This window comes from Natator depressus, chromosome 11 (genome assembly GCF_965152275.1).
Source record: "Natator depressus isolate rNatDep1 chromosome 11, rNatDep2.hap1, whole genome shotgun sequence".
Taxonomy (NCBI): Eukaryota; Metazoa; Chordata; order Testudines; family Cheloniidae; genus Natator; species Natator depressus.
In genome coordinates this window covers 45,265,985-45,285,583 of record NC_134244.1, presented here as the reverse complement: position 1 = coordinate 45,285,583, position 19,599 = coordinate 45,265,985, and the positions used below count along the sequence as shown (strand labels likewise).

General features: G+C 41.1%; 1 protein-coding gene across 5 annotated transcripts in view; it reads left to right on the top strand.

The window, feature by feature from the left end:
* ZNF385B (zinc finger protein 385B) overlaps positions 1-19,599 on the top strand; it is a 305,313-nt gene that overhangs the window by 187,165 nt on the left and 98,549 nt on the right. Inside the window, exons 1-2 of one of the 5 annotated variants that reach the window (XM_074967698.1) lie at positions 13,848-13,911; positions 14,615-14,683. The exons of 3 other annotated variants lie outside the window; for them this stretch is intronic. Coding sequence is in view for 1 of the 2 variants with exons in the window: in XM_074967695.1 (XP_074823796.1) it covers positions 13,833-13,911 (79 nt within the window). In the remaining variant the exon portion in view is untranslated. Of the gene's footprint in view, positions 1-13,742; positions 13,912-14,614; positions 14,684-19,599 lie in introns of those variants that run through there. One more of the 5 variants, XM_074967695.1, reaches the window with a different exon arrangement.

Sequence of the window (19,599 nt, the reverse complement as noted above, 5' to 3'; positions counted from 1 at the left end):
TGTGCTTTTTATATAACCCTGCTTACTTATGCTAAGTATTCCATAACCCATTGCATTCACTAAAGTAAGTTTTGGCTAGAGCAAATATGGAATCTGTCAAGATCAGGACAGATGAGTGCTTTACCATAGCAACAGAAAGGGATTTATTCTCACAGGCCAGTAATGGAATGTCTCAAAGGAAAAGGACAAGATATATAATAGTTCTACACTGTTACAGACTTAGGAGTTGCCTTCATGATTCCTGATACCTGGAATGCATGTGTTCAGAACAAAGAGATAAGGGATACACCATGATACTAGAAAAACAAGGTAGAAAGCTGATTGGTTTAAATCTAGTTTCAGATGATGTACACAGTACCTTTTACCTGTAAACAGAGAGGATATAAAAAGATGGCTTTAGGTGTGTAAAGGACACCTTTGGGAGCACACCTTCTGCGTAAGGTGAATGTAACAATGCTGCATGAGACTGCTTCCCAGAGACTGGTATTTTATAGGTTTTTTTTCCCCCTGTACTTTTTGTTTGATTTCTTTTCAGAACTGTTCAATAGGAAGTGTGGGAAATTAAGCTCTAGCTGAAATTTGTCTATAGCAGTCGAAAGTTTCTTTAATCTCTGTCTACACAGAATTTGATAGAGAAATGGATATTGAGTAGATCTAATGAAATGGGTAATTTGTATTTATTTATTTTAAAAATTGGAATTATTTTTATCCGTCGCCACAAACTTTCCATTAAGATGAGTAACAGTTGCTAATAGACAAGCTTTGTCTTCCTTCTCTCCCATCACTTACCTTACCCTCCAAATACTTGTTTAAGCATTTAAAAGCACATAAGAAACTAATCCACAAAAAAATTTCACTGTGAAGCAGCTAGAATTGCCTAGCTTGCTTCATGCATAACCTAATCACAAAAGCAAGGAAATGACAAGTTAAGCTAACTAATAGTACATGCCCTCCTCTCCACCCACAGACACGCCCTTTACCGGTACCACATCCATCATACACTACAGACCATCCACCACAACCTTAACTGTAACCTAATGAGGATGTCAGCCTTCCATTGCTCCCTTTACCACACTATTGCCTTGCAACACAGCACACTGCTACATCAAACTTCCACAACTATTAGTGTTGAGCAATGATTGTGTGATGAAGAGGTGCGTGTGCAGAAGGGGAAGGAAGTCGTGGTGTAAATAGGCGCCGACTCTGTGGGTGCTAATTAGTGGGTGCTCTGCACCCACCGGCAGCCAACCTCCCCTCACCCCGTGCCCCACCTCCCCCACCACCACCAAGTGCGCCGCGTTCCCGCTCCTCCTCCTACCTCCCAGCTCTTACAGCTGTTTGGCAGCAGGTTGGCAGTGCTTAGGACTTTCCAGGAGGGAGGGGGGAGGAGCAGGGATACAGCGCACTCAGGGGAGGAGGCGGGGCAGGGCGGGGACTTTGGGGGAAGGGTGGAATGGGGCGGTGCTAGGGTCAAGCACCCACAGGGAACAGTGGAAGTTGATGCCTATGGTGGTGTACATTATATAGGTGGGGTGGGTAGGTTGTGGCCTTCATTCACAGTGTAAAATCTCTCAGTATATCCCTGTATGGTCCCCCTGCTACAACTGATGTCAAATGTGTAGTAGTGTGGTGCTGTGCATCTTCCCAAATAAAGTATCTTCAAGTTCTTCTTCTGAGTGCTGGTCCTATATGTATTCCACACGTGGATAGGCATGTGCACCACGCGCCTGAGATTCTGACTCAGGGCATACAGTGGCACGATGACAGGTTTCAGAGTAACAGCCGTGTTAGTCTGTATTCGCAAAAAGAAAAGGAGGACTTGTGGCACCTTAGAGACTAACGAATTTATTTGAGCATGAGCTTTCATGAGCTACAGCTCACTTCATCGGATGCATACTGTGGAAATTGCAGAAGACATTATATACACAGAGACCATGAAACAATACCTCCTCCCACCCCACTCTCCTGCTGGTAATAGCTTATCTAAAGTGATCATCAAGTTGGGCCATTTCCAGCACAAATCCAGGTTTTCTCACCCTCCGCCCCCCCACAGACAAACTCACTCTCTTGCTGGTAATAGCCCATCAAAGGTGACCACTGTCTTCACAATGTGTATGATAATCAAGGTGGGCCATTTCCTGCAGAAATCCAGGTTCTCTCACCCCCTCACCCCTCTCCAAAAACCACACACACAAACTCACTCTCCTGCTGGTAATAGCCTATCCAAAGTGACCACTCTCCTTACAACCTGCATGAAAATCAAAGTGGTACGATGGACAAACAGACATCACTTGCTCTGGACCAAGGTATAAGGGGTGCTGCGGGCGAATGTCTCTTCAGTTTCTTCTTATCACTGTATGGCCTGGGTCAGAATCCTCTGTGTCCTCGGATTTCTCAGTGTGTCTTTCTCGTCAATATATTTTACAGATTCATTAAAATAGTTTTTGTATTTTAGGGTCGTTAAAGTTTTAGTCTTAGCATAGTTAGTTTAACTTAGTTTTCTCCCTGCCTCGGGAAGTCTTTCCTGATGGACAAAGACTATGTCCAAAATCCTAGAGTTTAAGAACTCTCTCTCCTGCCACCCCTCCTTTTCCATGAGTGACAAGTACCAATGTTGTGTCTGCTATCTGGGAGAGGCGCACATCTCAGCAAAGTGCAGCATCTGTTGCTCATTTTCCCCATGAACCCACAAAGCTTGTGAGATCTGGCTGAAAAAACATCTCATGGAAAGGACTATGACAGCATGGGGTCCCTACAGCGAAGGGAGCGGTGGCTGAGCCTGATCCACAGATACTGATTGGTGTTTCATCTTCCTCACCAGACAAGGTAGTTGCCCCATCTTTGCCATCCTCACCTGACAATCACAGGCAATAGCAGCAGCTTCTGTAGGAAGTGGGGAATGACCTCCAGATTCCACTAGAGGCAGTCTAGGATACCAACATCAGTTTTTTTGATTATTAAACAGTCAATTTTTAAGCACCTAGAGGATAAGAAGATTATAAGGAATAGACAGCATGCATATGTCAAGAGAAAATCATGCCAAATCAGCCTAATTTCCTCCTGTGACAGAGTTACTGGCCAAGGGAATGGGGAAAAGCAGTTGATGTGATATATTTTGATTTTAGTAAGACTTTTGATACAGTCCCATGTGACAGTCTCATAAGCAAATTGGGGAAATGTGGTCTACATGAAATTAGTAGGGCTGTCAAGCAATTAAAAAAATTAATCGCACAATTAATCGCACTGTTAAACAATAATAGAATACCATTTATTTAAATATTTTTGGATGTTTTCTACATTTTCAAATGTGTTGTTTTCAATTACAACACAGAATACAAAGTGTACAGTGCTCACTTTATATTTATTTTTATTACAAATATTTGCATGTAAAAATAAAAGAAATAATAATTTTCAGTTCACCTAATACCAGTGCTGTAGTGCAGTCGCTTTATCATGAACGTTGAATTTACAAATGTAGAATTATGTACAAAACATACCTGTTTTATTTTTTAATGCAATGTAAAACTTTATTGTCTAGAAGTCCACTCAGTCCTAGTTATTGTTCAGCCAATCACTCGAACAAATTGTTTACATTTACAGGAGATCATGCTGCCTGCTTCTTGTTCACAATGTCACCTGAAAGTGAGAACAGGTGTTCGCATGGCACTGTTGCAGCCAGCGTAGCAAGATAGTTACGTGCCAAATGTGCTAAAGATTCATACGTCCCTTCATGCTTCATCCACCATTCCAGAGGACATGCGACAATGCTGATGAGAGGTTCTGCTTAATAAGAATCCAAAGCCGTGCGGACCGTTACATGTTTGTTTTAATTATCTGAGTCAGATGCCGCCAGCAGAAGGTTGATTTTCTTTTTTGGTGGTTCAGGTTCTGTAGATTCCGCATCGGAGTGTTGCTCTTTTAAGACTTCTGAAAGCGTGCTCCACACCTGATCCCTCTCAGGTTTTGGAAGGCACTTCAGATTCTTAAACCTTGGGTCGAGTGCTGTAGTTATCTTTAGTCATCTCACATTGGTACCTTCTTTGCGTTTTGTCAAATCTGCAGTGAAAGTGTTCTTAAAATAAACAACATGTGCTGAGTCATCATTCAAGACTACTATAACATGAAATATATGCCAGAATGCGGGTAAAACAGAGCTGGAGACATACAATTCTCCCCCAAGGAGTTCAGTCACAAATTTAATTATCACCTTATTTTTTTAACGAGTGTCATCAGCATGGAAGCATGTCCTCTGGAATGATGGCCAAAGCATGAAGGGACGTATGAATCCCTTATGAATGCTTATGAAATTTGTGGATGACACCAATGGGTTGCAAGCACTTAAGAGGACATGTTAAGAATTCAAAATAACCTTGACAAATTGGAGAATTGGTCTGGAGTCAATATGATGATGATCAATAAAGGCAAGTGAAAAATACTGTTCCTAGGAAGGAAAAATCAGATGCACAACTACTAAATGATGAATAACTGCTTAGGTGGTAGTACTGCTGAAAAAGATCTAGAGATTATAGTGAGTCACAAAATGAATGAGTCAACAATGTGAAGCAGTTGGAAAAAAAGGCTATCATCATTCCGGGGTGTATTAACAGGAGTGCCATATATAAGACATGGAAGGTAATTGTCCCACTCTACTCAACACTGATGTGTCCTTAGCTGGAGTATTGTGTCCAATACTGGGCACCACACTTTAGGAAAGATGAGGACAAATTGTGGATGGTCCAGAGGAGAGCAACAAAACTGATGATAGGTTTAGAAAACCTGACCTATGAGGAAAGGCTAAAAAAAGGGGGAAGAGGGTATGTTTCATCTTGAGGAAAGATGACTGATGGGAGCACTTGATAAGTCTTTAAATATATTCAGAGCTATTATAAAGAGGATGGAGATTAATTTTTCTCATGTCCACTGAAGGTAGGACGAGAAGTAATTGGCTTAATCTGCATCAAGGGAAATTTAGATTAGATATTAAGAAAAACTTTCTAACTATAAGGGTAGCTGACCTCTGGAATAAGTTTCCAAGGGAGGTTGTAAAATCCCCATCATTGGAGGTTTTTAAGAGCAGGTTGGACAAACACCCGTCAGTGTTGGTCTGGGTTTACTTGGCTCTGCCTCAGTGCAGGAAGCTTGACTTGGTGACTTCTCGAGGTCCCTTCCAGTCCTGCCTTTCTATGATCCTATGACTTTAAGGGCAAACTCCCTCAAGAGGGCAGAGCCCAATTCCAGACACTCATTAAGTGTTGCAAACTAGTGGCAAAATATCCCTTCAAGCTGCTGTGGATGCAGCTGACACTGCATCTAGAGGGATAGCCACAGGTATAGTCATAAAGTGAGAGCCTTGGCTGCCATCCTCAGGGTTCCCCAGGGAGGTTCAAAATACTGTAGAGTACTTACCTTTTGATAAGTCTAACGTATTCAGTGAGAAGACTGAGGACATACACTTGTTGAAAGACTCTAGAACATCCCTCTGCTCCCTAGGCCTTTATGCTGTGGTCTGGAGAAAGAGAAAACACTGTAAATAGATGTATAAGCCAAGATCACCTCCTCAATTCTTCTACCACCAGCACTCGTGCAAACCACTGTCCAAATGCCAGAGAATACAAAGACCCAGCTATACAGTTCCCTCTACCACAACTGCTACAACCCAGCCCCATCACCATCCAAGGGCCATTTCTGATTGGATGACTGAGAACCACCTACCCCTACCCATCCTCTACTGCATCCCCAACCTTTGGTTGCCTCCTCACCTTCTTCATCCACACCTGGGGGGTGGGGGGAGAAATTACAACAATTGAGTTTCACATCAAAGTATTCATTAACCAGTATTCTTCCGAAAACCTCATGCTTACAATGAGGAGAGGAGACTTCACTCTTTAGACATCAGACGAGCTCTACTTGCAAATGACAAAAAACATTAAAAATCACCAAGACTATTTGTCTCTGTAATAGAATGATCGCAAGGATAAACATCTGCTCAGAGACTCTCAAAGTGGATCTATGGCTGGGAGAACCCTGCCCACAACTGCTCAGTCTGGAGAAGCTGGGTTAAGGCTGTTGCAGTCATCACAGAGAGCCATCAGAAAGCCCAAGCTGAGGCCCACAGGAGATCCAGGAAACAGAGTGTGCTCCAACCTCCATCTGGCAAGTGGACCTGTAGCCACTCTGGGAAGGTCTGCTGCTTGTGCATTGGGCTCTTCTGCCACAGTACAGTCAAGCACCATTGACTGATGGACTTTGTTGTGTTTCATTTCATGTCAAGATGTTGGATGGCCATACAAAGGAATGTGTACAATAATCTTATATGGACATTGAATGTGTGATCTCCTTGCTTGTGGAAAAAGTTGATATAAGCATACTCAGTGTACTTCTCAAATCTCACATTGCAGAATTTCATGAAGGCACATAGTAACTGTCACATTACTGTTTTCATTAATAAAGTCTGATTAGTTTTCATTACAAGTAGAAAGCTGTCTTCATCTGTCAAATGGTGTTGCACTTAAGAAAAATGAAACATTTGTGCCACTGTAGAAGGAAAAAAGCTAAATCCCACTTACTGACATTGATTTTTGTGAGTAGAATTTTGCCCACATAATCATTAGTATTCAATTCACTCTTAGACTGCCAGCTGTTCAGGGCGAGGATTGTCATTCACTATATATCTGTACAGTGCCTAGCTTAGTGGGGCCCTGACCAGTTGGCCTCTAGACTCACTTTTCTTGGACCATAACAGCAATGGGGAAAGCTTGGAGATGGATCTCTCAGCGGAACAGCTTTGAGGGGAAAAAATTTAGAAGAAAAAAGTTAAATGTAGAGTAAACAGTGTTTGTAGTATAGCTGGCTTATTGCTTGGGTTTTGGACTTCACAAGAAATGAACAGTTTTCTTGCTAAGTTACCCAGAATACAACTTTGAAGTATAAAAGCAAAGTGCCCAACCTGTGGGAAGCCTTTATAGAACTGGCTGTGAATGTCAAAGTAATATTAGATCTTGTTACGAACAACGAAGAACAAAAGGACTTAAATTCACCATAAGGTGGGACTGGTTCATGTACACTGGATTTCAGGCAGGCAAATGCTGAGGAGAATTTAGAAATCTAGTCAGTAAGGTGTCATGAGAGGATGTAGCAGAAGAATTAAAAAACAAACCCATAATTGGTGGATTTACAAGGCACTGCTCAGAGATCAGTGTCTCGGGAGAAAAAAACCTGCATGGGAAATGTGAACTTCCTGAGCCTGACTTTCTTATGTGACCCACCTTCCTCACTGCTGGTCATTTCAGGAGGGCAGGCTAGGGGAGCAGTTTCAGGTCATTACTACCTCCTCCCAAGTATCCTGACCTGCCCAGGCTCCCAATAGCTGGCAGGTCTCCAGCAGACCAGGTGTAACCCCGAGTAAATGGCCATTCCCCAAGATTTTAAATACTCTGAACTTAGCATTTCCAGCAAGGCTGAAGCAGGTGGTATATCAGGTTGATAATATACATATGAAAGTTTAAAATACCGATTTAAAACAGATTTAATGATAGACTGAAATTATTCCCAAGGAACCATTAATACTATTGTCAGTAATCTAGGTACCGAGAAGTTAAATATCTGATTGTTAGATTCCCCACTTATATCATAAATGTGCCATTGAAGTATATTTTTACACTATCATGTTAATAGATCATATAATAAACAATCCTCAAATGGGCAGTGAAATTACGGAATATAATAGCTTTGAAGGAGCTTTAATAGTCTAGTGTATCAGTAAAACACAAATGAAAGAGTCCTTAACATAGGTTTTAAAATATTTCTAAATGTATTCTGTAATTTATGTGGTCAGTTATCTGCGTAGTGGTATGAAGGACTATTGATCCATTGAGGATTGTGGGGCCCATCAGTCCTGCAATAGGAGACTGTCAATATTTCAAACAGCAATTTTGTTTGCACATTTAAAGCAGTTTGTTAGATGAACACAGTACTGTAATGTGTTAATTACAGAGCATTTTTTTTTGCAAAAACTGAACTTATTATGATTGAAATCAATATTTTTGCAATTATAGTTCCTAAAAATACAAAATTAAAGTGGCCACTTATCGACTCTGGCTATTTGACCACAACAAATGCTTGTTAACAATCAATAGGTAGCAACTTGTTTTGCAGATTAATTATTTGGTTATCTAACAACTGTGACTCTCAGTAAGTGAAGCACTAGTAACTCTTTCACTAAAGGAAGTACAATATACTGTATGTCTCAGAAGTATACTTCTGCCCTATTAGTATTGTCCCAATTCAGGGCAACTGCACTTAATCCTGCTCTATGGTACAGCAAAGGAACCCAGTTTCAGGCTTCCCCTGGCTGTCCCCTTTCTTGCATCTCTCTCCTTTTGGACAAAGTTAATTCAAGGTTGAACAGCTTGCTGCCTTCACTGTGTTGTTCCCAGCAGAAGATAGGTTGCCTAAACAACCTTCTCTTGTTTTCTCTTCCAAGACTAATAACAGGGTGATGGGCACCAGTCATAAGTTACCACACAAAACTTGCTATGAAAAGCTGTTTTATTCTTAAGGATAAAGCATTATAGAGAACACATTAAAAATAAAATAACCTACACACATGCTCATAAACTTGCCAGAGATCTCTCTAACCCTAACATGGGCTCTGGCAGGAGCAGTCCTTCAGAACCCTACCCAAGGGGTTTCAAGTTCATCACAGCTCCAGCTCAGAACAAGCCCACTCATAAAAAATTTAGTCCACCCCTTTTACAGTTCAGGGGTCTTTGATCTGGAGTTTCAAGAAGTTGCTAATTAGAAGACAATGGCTCTTTCCTCAGGGTGTAGTTTCAAAAGGCCTCCTGAGTACCTCCTAGAAAACCCACTTCACACGTAGTGTCCCAAACAGTTCTCTGAAGTTCCTAACATTGACATTAATCAAGATCCTAGAAAACATGTCATCCTACAACAACATACAATTTTGTTTGTAATACAGTGGACCCCAAAGGTATTAAATCCAATTCAATAAGGCTATATTTATTCAATAAAATTTGTCATAATTCCATCAGGTTTGTCCAGGATATGGCAAGCTGTTGTCAGTCACAAGTATGTATTGTCATACATTAAAATTATTCTTGGACTGTCATGGCTGGGGCTTGGGCTGTCATGCCTAGTGGTTGGAGCAGTGGAAGTCAGGCCTAGTAGTCTTGCAGTGGTGGTCAGAAGCCAGAAACCATGCCAAATCAGAAACTGGGAGTTGGAGCTGGAGGCGGGAGTCAAGCCAGGGGCCAGAGTCAGGAGTCAAACTAGGGGTCAGGGTTGGAGTTGGAGACCAGGGGCAGGGATCAGAAACAAGACAGGTCAGGAAAGCAGGAACCAGGGACAAGTCAGGAGAGCAGTGCTCAGGAGTCAGGCAAGAAAGTTGGGTTCAAGCCAGAAATTTCAGCCAGAAATTCACCCAGTTGCACAGATAACTTCCAGTGCTGCCTTCTGGCTTAAATAGTGCAACCAGACCAACTGGTGGGGCTGGGCACTTCTCCAATCAGGACACCTATGAGTAGCTTCTCTGGTGGGGCTCACTAGTCATCCCACTACTTACTAGCAAGTCACTGGATGGCGACTGGGATGTGAAGGTTGCCTGGGAGCCTGCAGTTCAAGACTTGTGGATCCTCACAAGGACTATCTGTCAAAACGCATGTAGGTGTTAGGAGCAACAAAGAACTTAATGGATATACATATACTTCTGCAGCCGCAGTCCTGTCACTCCACAGTGCTATTCATAGGGCAACAAGTTAGGGAGGATGTGGGGAGAAAAGTGAAGAGGTTGAGCTCTACCAACCTATGAATTTTGTACACGTATATGCTATTCTATAACAACATGCACGTGTCTGCCTCTACATTCACCTACATGCTGGCATCTGTGTTCAGTAAACTGCTTCCATCACTTCTGATTTGGAAGCATAAATTGTCATTGGAGTCTCTCTTATCAAAAAAAATGTGCATCAATGATGTAGTTTTTAATTTAATAAAGGAATACTCAGGTATTTTAATAACCATACATTGTATTTACATGGAATCTTTCATCCAAAAATCTAATAATGCACTTTTCAATTTAATCTTCAACACCTGTGTGTGGGTGGGTGGGGAGCATGGGGGGAAATAATATTTCAACTCATAAGATTACAGCATAAAGTCTAGTGGGGGAAGAGAGACCTACAGTGATTGGCTGATTTACCCTGATGATGTAGTCCAATGGGAGGGATATCACTGTTGAGGCTGTCCTGATATAATACTCATAGACTTGAAGGTCAGAAGGGACTGTCATGATGATCTAGTCTGACCTCCTGCATATTACAGGCCACAGAATCTCTCCTCTCCACTCCTGTAGTAGACCTCTGGTACATGAGAAATAAGTTTTAAAGTACATGCCAAAGGAATCAGAGTTCAGGTTGGACTTTTAGGATTTGGAATTTCCTGTCTGAGTTATTAAACTGAATGTTGCAATAGTACTAGTTATTTACATGGAATTTTATATGATGAGTTCCTTGGAATTTTCATTAGAAAGCTTTGTCTTGATTATACATTGATTAAGTAAGTAATCCATAAAGTGGATGAAGGTAAATCAGAACAAGGCACTCTTATTTAGGAAAAAGAGTATCCACATGTGGGGTTATTCTGGAATAGCTATTGCACTTTAAATTCACGACCTACCTTAATTCAAACTAAGGGCATGGCTACACTTGCAGATGTAGAGTGCTTTGAGGTAAATCAGCCTTCGGAGAGCGCAGTAGGGAAAGCGCTGCAATCTGTCCACACTGACAGCTTCAAGCGCACTGGTGTGGCCACATTTGCGGCACTTGCAGCGGCATTGAGAGCGGTGCATTATGGGCAGCTATCCCAGCATGCAAGTGACTGCAACGTGCTTCCCAAATGGGGGTGGGGTGGGGTGGTGTGGAATGTGACAGGAAGTGTGTTGTGTGTATGTGGGGGGAGAGAGAGTGGGTTTTTGGGGGGCTGACAGCATGTCAGCATGCTGTCTTGTAAGTTCAGACAGCAGCAGACCCTCTCCCGCCCTCGCCTCTCTTTCTCTCTCTCACACACAGCATTCCACACTAATGGTTGCTTTGTCTCGGAGCAGATAAGCAACCGGATGTCTGAAACGGAGCTTTCAAAGGGCATATCCGCATTCCTGCAGCGATTCAAAAACAATGACAAGAGTGGCCACTTGACTTAAGGGGATTATGGGATGTTTCTGGAGGCTGATCAGAGCGCAGTAATGCAACACCTCATCCACGCTGGCGCCGTGATGCTCCAGCGGGGGTGCAGCAAACGTTATTCCACTCGCCGAGGTGGAGTACCAGCAGCGCTGTAGCCGTGGAGTCAGAGCGCTCTACGTGCCTTGCCAGTGTGGACGGGTAGTGAGCTAGTGTGCCTGGGGCTCCTTTATTGTGCTGTAACTCGCAAGTGTAGCCAAGCCCTAAGTGCCTGATCTTGAGAGGTGTTGAGTATCTGCAATGCATCTTGAACTCAGGGAGTTGCAGGTGCTCAGCATTTCTCAGAATCAGATTCTTAGCTCTTACTAAATCATTCACTCCCATTCTGTTTGTCACCTTAATCCTCCATCTTTCAGTAGACTGTTATCGACATGCTAGCATAGGGCCTGGCTACACTAGAAACTTTAAAGCGCAGCCGCTGGAGTGCTCCCGCAGCAGTGCTTTGAAGTGCGAGTGTGGTCACGCACGAGTGCTGGGAGAGGGCTCTCCCTGTCCACACTAGTGCTTTAAAGCGCTCAGACTTGCTGTGCTCAGGGGGGTGATTTTTCACACACCTGAGCCAGCAAGTTAGAGTGCTATAAAATGTAAGTGTAGCCAAGCCCATAGTAAAAATAAATAAATACTCTCTCTTGTTTGTCCGTTTATGCTACCCATTAATCTCTGGCCTTTTTAGTAGAGCTTCCATGTGCTATATTTATAGACATTTGGCTCTTTACACATTTAAAAGCTACAATTAATGCACTTTAAACATGTAGTCCAGTATTAATTGTTCTGGCAGTAAAGTAGTAGAATTAGCCATGCTTTGCTGCAGGATCTATCAAAACAAATGAATTCTCTCTTCTATCTCCATGGGATAAGGTATGCTATATTCAGAGCTGGAATGAAAGTGATTTATCACTAAGACGAGTGTGCAATTTGAGAATATGAACAAGAGAAGTTATTTTGGGACATGGCTCTGAACAAATACAATGAGCTAAATTCATCTCTCTCTCTCTCTGTAACTCCCTCCATGTTACTCCATGCCCTGGCTGAACACTTTTTCAGAAAAACTGGAGTAAACAAGACCTATGCATAGAGGAAGGCATGATATTGCCATCTAATACATTGGGGCCTTTTGAACAAAATCTGCTGCACCCTGAGGCTAAAGGATTATAAATACCTTGGGCCCTGATCCTGCAATGAACTGTGTGTAGACAGAGTCCTGAAGCTCATTGCAGGACTTGTACCTCAATCAGGAACTCTATGACTGCAGTTGATTACTTTTGTTTTGAACTATTTTATAGCTATTAAAGTTCAAGCGTAAAAGCACTTCATTGTTTGGGTGAACGTTTACTTTTTAACAAAGTATATCTGTGTACTACAACTACAAGAAGTTAAATCCACAGCATACTGTAGCAGAAGAAAGGTTACACTTCATTCTGCTTGATAGAGAAGTCTTTTAAAGCTGCTTTGTGGAGCCTCTCATCCACCTTCTATTCACATCTGTTTATTTTGATGTCATATTTATTTTTGTTTGCTTTTAACACCATTTATCAAAACAGAACTTAAACCTTTTGATCATTTCCCAAGTGATAAGAGGAGGGATTTTCAAAAGCATCCAAGCCCCTTTGGAGTACAAGTTCCATTGAAAGTCAATTTTCGGGTTTTATCAAAAATCCCACCCCAATCTGTTCTCTATTTAATTGAAAAGAAATACTTTAAAAAAAATTGTTGCTTCACATTTGTTGAATTTAACCGAGGGCGGGCTTGCCCAGATTAATTTAATATAAAAAGTTACAGTCTCAGGACTCCTCCTTGTCCTGTCCTGGCATAATAAGCAGACAGCTGCTTGCAAAGTAAAATGAGTTTCTCTAATGATATATCTTCCACAGACTAGTCTTCATCAAAATTCACCAGTTTGGGCTATAGTTTTGTATTTCATCAAGTCTCTCACTAGGATTTTTTCATGCTTGGCAGTAAAGGGACACTGCTGAGCAGCTTAGGGTCAGAATTGAAATTTTGTGTTTTTTATTTTTTAAAATTACAAATAGTAATTAGTTTAGGTAGGCCCTATTCCTGATTGGAGCCCAGATGAGGTAAAGTGATGTGCCTAAGGGCACACAAGTTAGTAGCAGAGACAGTGCTCAGCACTTAGGTTTTCTGATTCCCTGATGGGTGACCTAGCCACTACACCACACTGCCTATGTGTACTAAGCAGTTCCTGGCACTGTTCCTTCCCACTTCACCTAAAATGCCCATGATTTGGGGCTGATGCCATTTGTTTTTTAAAAAATCTTTAAAAACAAGCCATAAAAACACACAGCTGAAGTTTTAATCTATATAAGAACAGTATCTACTTTTCAACAGCTTTAAAACGGTCTGTAGAAACACTATTAAAATATATATTGTCAGTCTTTTAGGTTATATTTGGTCTGATGATGTCATTAGGTAGGCTGTCCTCCCTCTGGAATCAAGTTGCAAACACGGTCCTGAACAGTAATTAGAGCTAAGCAGCAATTACAGCACATATGATTTGTTCAGACTTATCACTTGCCTGCTGTCTCCTCGCACCAAACATCACAAAAGCACCCCAGTGAAATGAAGGAATTCTTTTTCTCTAAATCTAATTCCACATATAATGCTGAAGTTGTCATGGACTATGATCTTACAAACCAAGGTAAGCATTACTCTGTGTTGAGTACATACAGGGGTTTCCCCCCCACTGTGAATATAAATAATACACATCGGAACTTAATTTAGGATAAAGTAAAGAAGTATTCAGTTAAAATAGCTGTCTTTTGTTGTTTTTGGAAGGCAGGGGGGTTTGTTTATTGGTTAATCCAATCTTTTCCTGAAAATTTTTCCTGCAAATACAGTAAATATACAAGAGAAAATTAATCCCTGATATAACTCCATTGAAGTCAATGGAATCACAAAAGGGATAAATATGGACCAGAATTTATGAAGTATCAAAGCAAGTTTTGCCTTTTTTCCCCCTTCTATGTTAAAGAAAGTTGCTAACTTGGTCGTTGTGTAGCCTAACAGTCCTATTTATGGTTTGCTGTCATTCTTGTTCCAGTGATGTTATCACATTACAACCAGCACTTGTTAAAAGTTGGAACAATTATTAGAAGCTTTCTGTGTCTCCACACACTCCTTCCAATTCCTCCCAAAGCATTGGGATAGGAGGAGGAGCTGTGATAGCTCACAGTTGACATGGGGGGATTTGGCTAGTCATACAGTGTGGTGAGAGAATGTTCTGGAACACTGAGAGAAGGAAGAGTAATAACTTAGGGAGGAGAGGGGATGCAGAGGATGGGGGGAAAGAGTAGCAGTGAGAGGAGGAAGATTAGTGCAATAATAATTTTTTGTTTCTATAGTGACTTGTCTGAGGACCTCAGAGCACTTTACAGACGTTAATAAATTAAGTCTCTGAACACTACTGTGAGGTGAGTATTTTTAGTCCCATTTACCAGATTGGAAAACCGAGATTAAGGGTCTTGTCGATAGTCACACATTATGTGTCAGAGCCAGGAACAGAATCTAGTCATTCTGACTCCAAGTCTTGCACTTTACCCACAAAGTTATTTGGACTGCATTATCATCAATACGCAGCTGATACTTTGCTCAACGTCTTTAAATTTCAGATTCGACTCATACTCTTCTACCACCTAAATGAGGTGGGGATCTGGAAAAAAGTAACTGACTGTAGTTCATCTCAAATAAGATGTAGCAGTGGCTTTGACATTGCTTGTAAATACTGACCTCACAATAGTCCTCCATGTATTTTTTACCTCCAGGCTAAAATACTCTACTGTACTCAGATCTATACTTGATGTGTCCCTGGAAACTCCAGTAAGTGCAGAATGTAGGTGCCGCTCTCCTGACTGGGGCAAGGTGCTGCGAACACATAACACCTGTGTTAGGCTCATCTTGGAGGTGCTTCCTGTCCACAACCAGTTTAGGACTCCCATCTGCAAAATATTTTCCCTTTGAAAGTTTGTCAGAACCTGAATCTGACAAATTTTTCAGCACAATAAAGGATACTTTTATTTGGTTTGCATTGACACCCCTTCATCCAGCCTCCAAAATGCTGCTTATGCCTTGAGTAAAACACCTCTTTTGTAAGAAAGAACCTAGCTGTAGAGCTTGTCGGAATTTTTTTTCCACAGAAAAATTTGACTGTCTATTGAAAAAATTAAAATTTTCAGTTTTCAGATTTTTGTCTTTTCTGACAAAAATTGAAGATTTTTTTTTAGCAGAAATACATTCTGTGTAATTAGTCATTTAGTTGAAAATCCAATTCTCTGTGCCTAACTGCCACAAAGATGATTTTTCTAAAAGATGATGAGTGCTGGTATAAGAACCTAGATGGAGAAAAAGTGAAGTATTTTGTGTTTTGTGAAGCCCACGGTCAGGTGGCCAAACTACTCTGAGATGATTATATATACAAAAGGCAGGGGGAAAATATCAAATTCTTAGGCCTCTGGCTGAATCTCAAAGGGTTTGGAAGTTCTATATAATTTAGATAAGCCTCAAAGTTCCTTTGGATAAAACTAACTCTGTCTTTAGAGAAGTGGCTAGTGTGATGTATGTGGAGTTGCTTGGTGGTGACTATGCATCTGGAACCAAAATGTGTTTCTGCACACTCTTGGTAGACATAAGCTTGAGTTTAACTCCAAGTCCCCCTCTACAGACTTTAACACCAGCCGCTAGCCTCAGTTAAAAGCAGAATTGCTGTGTCTTCACTGCTATTTGAACTTGGGTTAGGTAACTGAAGTTAAGAACACACCTCTTTTTTTTTTCTTCTCTCAGTGAAGGTGTACCTTCAGATGGACTGGCTGGCCAACTGGGAAAAAACAGTCTCAGGCAAAAGAAGGACTTCCCACCTAGGCCCTCTAAGACAGTGGTTCTCTACCAGGGGTACACATACCCCTGGGGTTATGCAAAGGTCTTCCAGGGGGTACATCAACTCATCATTTGCTTAGTTTTACAACAGGCTACATAAAAAGCACCAGCAAAGTCAGTAAACACTAAAATTTCATACAGACAGTGACTTGTTTACACTGCTCTATATACTTTCTACTGAAATTTAAGTACAATATTTACATTCCAGTTGATTTGTTTTATAATTATAGGGTAAAAATGAGGAAGTAACCAATTTTTCAGTAATAGTGTGCTATGACACTTTTGTATTTTTATGCCTGATTTTGTAAGCAAGTAGATTTTAAGTGAGATGAAACTTGCCAGTACTCCAGACAAATCAGGCTTCTGAAAGGGGTACAATAGTCTGAAAAGGTTGAGAGCCACTGTTCTAAGAAAAAGCCATTGAACAGTAGGGTAAAGGGGATCAGGCATTCAAAAAGAGATTGTTCCATGAGAGAGGGAAACAGACTTTCTGTGAAGGCAAACTGAGACCAGGCTGGGTCCCAGGAACTCTAGAGTTTGCTAAAAGAATGTAAGTTGGGTTTGTTCTGCACTTATAACTCAAGCAGGAAGCCCATATAATGTAGCTTGTAGTGAAGTGTGTGATTGGATGAGTCTAACCATGCAAGGAGCCTGTTTCTTGTTTTAAAATCATTTTCTTGTATGTTTTGTTCCATTTACTAAATAAACCTACTTCTTTGAAGAAGGCTGTTCATCACTGTATAGCCCTGGTCACAGACTGCCGAAGGGAAGAAATGCAGGTATCCATTCAGTCCTGCATAGCAATAAATGGTTGGCAAAGATGGGGTGTTGAACCCAGATTCTGGTCTAAATGTGGGAGAATTGTAAAATTCCAGCCCAGACACACAGGTGCTGGAACTGGGGGTGTGGCAGCACCTCCTGGCTAGAAGTGGTTTCTATCATATACAGGGCTTACAGTTGGGTTTAATGGCTTTGAGCACGCCCCCCCTCCCACACATACACAAGTTGTTCCAGCACACCTGCCCAGACAAGTAAAGGCACAAGCCTGACACCTAATGGGGTACACTCAGAGAGACCAGAAAGGGGACAGAGGTTCAAGCAGCCCTGTAACTATGATACATGGTCAGGATTGTGATAGTGATGAACTTCCAATAAGTGCCCAGCAAAAAAAAAAAAAAAAGAATTGTAGAAGGAAAAAGTAAGAAAATTTATTTTCTTGTGTTCTTTTGGGGAAGACAATGGGAAAAGACAGAAATAAAGAGCTATCTACAGCTCAGGAAAAGTCAGCTAGTAGAATTATGCAAAGAAAGGAACCAAAACTCTAGAGAGCTGAAAAAGACACAGCTGGTTAGTCTGATATGATCTGATGATCAGAAAAGAAGTGGCATCCCAGAACCAGATAAGGACTGGGGAGGATGACCTAGTTCATTCAGAGCACCTGCAGATGTTGAGGAAGACAGGCTTGAACAAACTAGGACATTCTGAGGAGGACAACGGGGGCTCAGGCAGAGGCATAGATGAGGAGTCCTGGAGCGCATGTAGCAACTGGACCCTGTTGAGATGGAGTTCCCTGAACCAGAGGAGTCTAGAGTGGGAGAACCTACAGCATGAGAGAGAAAAGCAGGAGGGCCGGAGATGCTGGTCCCGAGCTTATGCTAGTGCAGCTTAATTTAAACCCAGCTACCTATGGTCCCAAAAGGCTGTTTCAACAGTGGGGAATTGCAACAGCATAGGGACACCCTGGCTATGCTTCCTTTCTTTGGCTCATCCCCGTTTCTGGGATTGAGGTGGTGGTGCACCACCTGTGAAGTCCTCCATTGTGAGTGAATCCTCCACTGACTGGTTTGGCTGCCTTTCTGGCTTTATGCCCTGGTACAATTCAAAGCAGACATACTGAGATCAAGGATCTAGCCAGTTCTGTGTGTAATAATCTTTGTTTAGGAATAAGCTGAAGAGTCACAAATATATAGGGTGAAATCCTGACCTATTGTGGTTAACAAGCAAAACTCCCATTGTCTTCAGTAGGGCCAAGATTTTGCTCATAGTACCTAAGAGTACTGCATGTATTAATAGCCAACCATGTTTATTTAGAATGGAACAGTCCAGTGCAGCAGAGTAGAATATGCTACGTTCTGACATGCCACACAGCTTTCTAATGGAACAAATGGCTTTGTTTGTTTTAGAAGTCTGCAAAATTAGCTTTTTAGAGAAACAAATGACAAATATTTCCATGCTACCTACAGATAAAAGCAAATCACAGTTGTACAGCAGCCAGCACATTGCTTCTAAATGTAATGAGGGATGCTTCTTAATTTATTTAATTGCTTAAGCCTGACAAACAGCCAATACTAATAAATGTGCACTGGTATTAGTATGGTGTTTCTAGGGTTCATTTGACTTGGAAATATAAATATGGAAAAAGAAACAAGTGGAACAGTACAGCACAGTGGCTGCCGAAATGAAATGGTATATGGAATGAGTTTTTCCTCTTCTGAAATTTGTATTGTTCAGGAGCACATGCAGGACAAAAGTTAGAGAGAGATAAATACTATAGAGGTTAAAATTTGAACAGGTTATCATAAAGATATAGGCGCTATGAAGGTTAATTCAAACAGCTGTGACCTAACAATTTTAACAAGATTATTTCAGGTGAAGAGGTTAAAATACCTTTCTCAGTTCTAATTGTTTGGACACTCTTTTTGCCCTTTTTGGTATTTACAATACAAAGTCCAGGATGATTTGTTGTTGTTTTTTTAAGCTGTTTAACATGTAAAAGTTACAGGTGTAAATTACAGCTTTTCTTGATTAACGTTGGTTCATTTTCCTCTAAAATATTGAAAGTATTGTTTTTCTTTAACCACAAAAAGCTTTAAGATACACATCTGTTTTTTTCTGTTTCTAATTTTTGATACACTACTGAATTCTAGAGACTCGAGAACAAATTCGTAGAATGGCTTTCATATATTATTAATTTTAAGTATTTTAACTGATTGAAAACATCAACTTTTTTGTGATAAGCTCCACACATGTGAACTACATGCATAGTAGTCACAATCTGTTTTATACATATTTTTTAAATGGAAAAATTTCCTTTAGTCATGAGGGATTTGAGGGAGAAAATTCTACTGAGGAAAAAAAATCTTAATTCACAGAAATAAAAATGGTGTACAGTCAATCCTCAGTATTCTAGACACACAAGTTAGCTGAGATAATATCTTTTAGTATATTAGAAATTGGTCCAGTAAAAGATATTACCAGACTTACCTTATCTCTATCATATCCTGGGACTAACATGACTGCTACAACCCTACAAACAGCTCACTATTCTAGTGAGGAAGGCCCCAATCTCTCTCAGCCTTGCGCATACACTTAATTTCAAGGATGGTGAGTATTCCCATTGATGTCAGTGGGACTACTTACATGTTTAAAGTTAAGCATGTGTATAATGCTTGTAGGG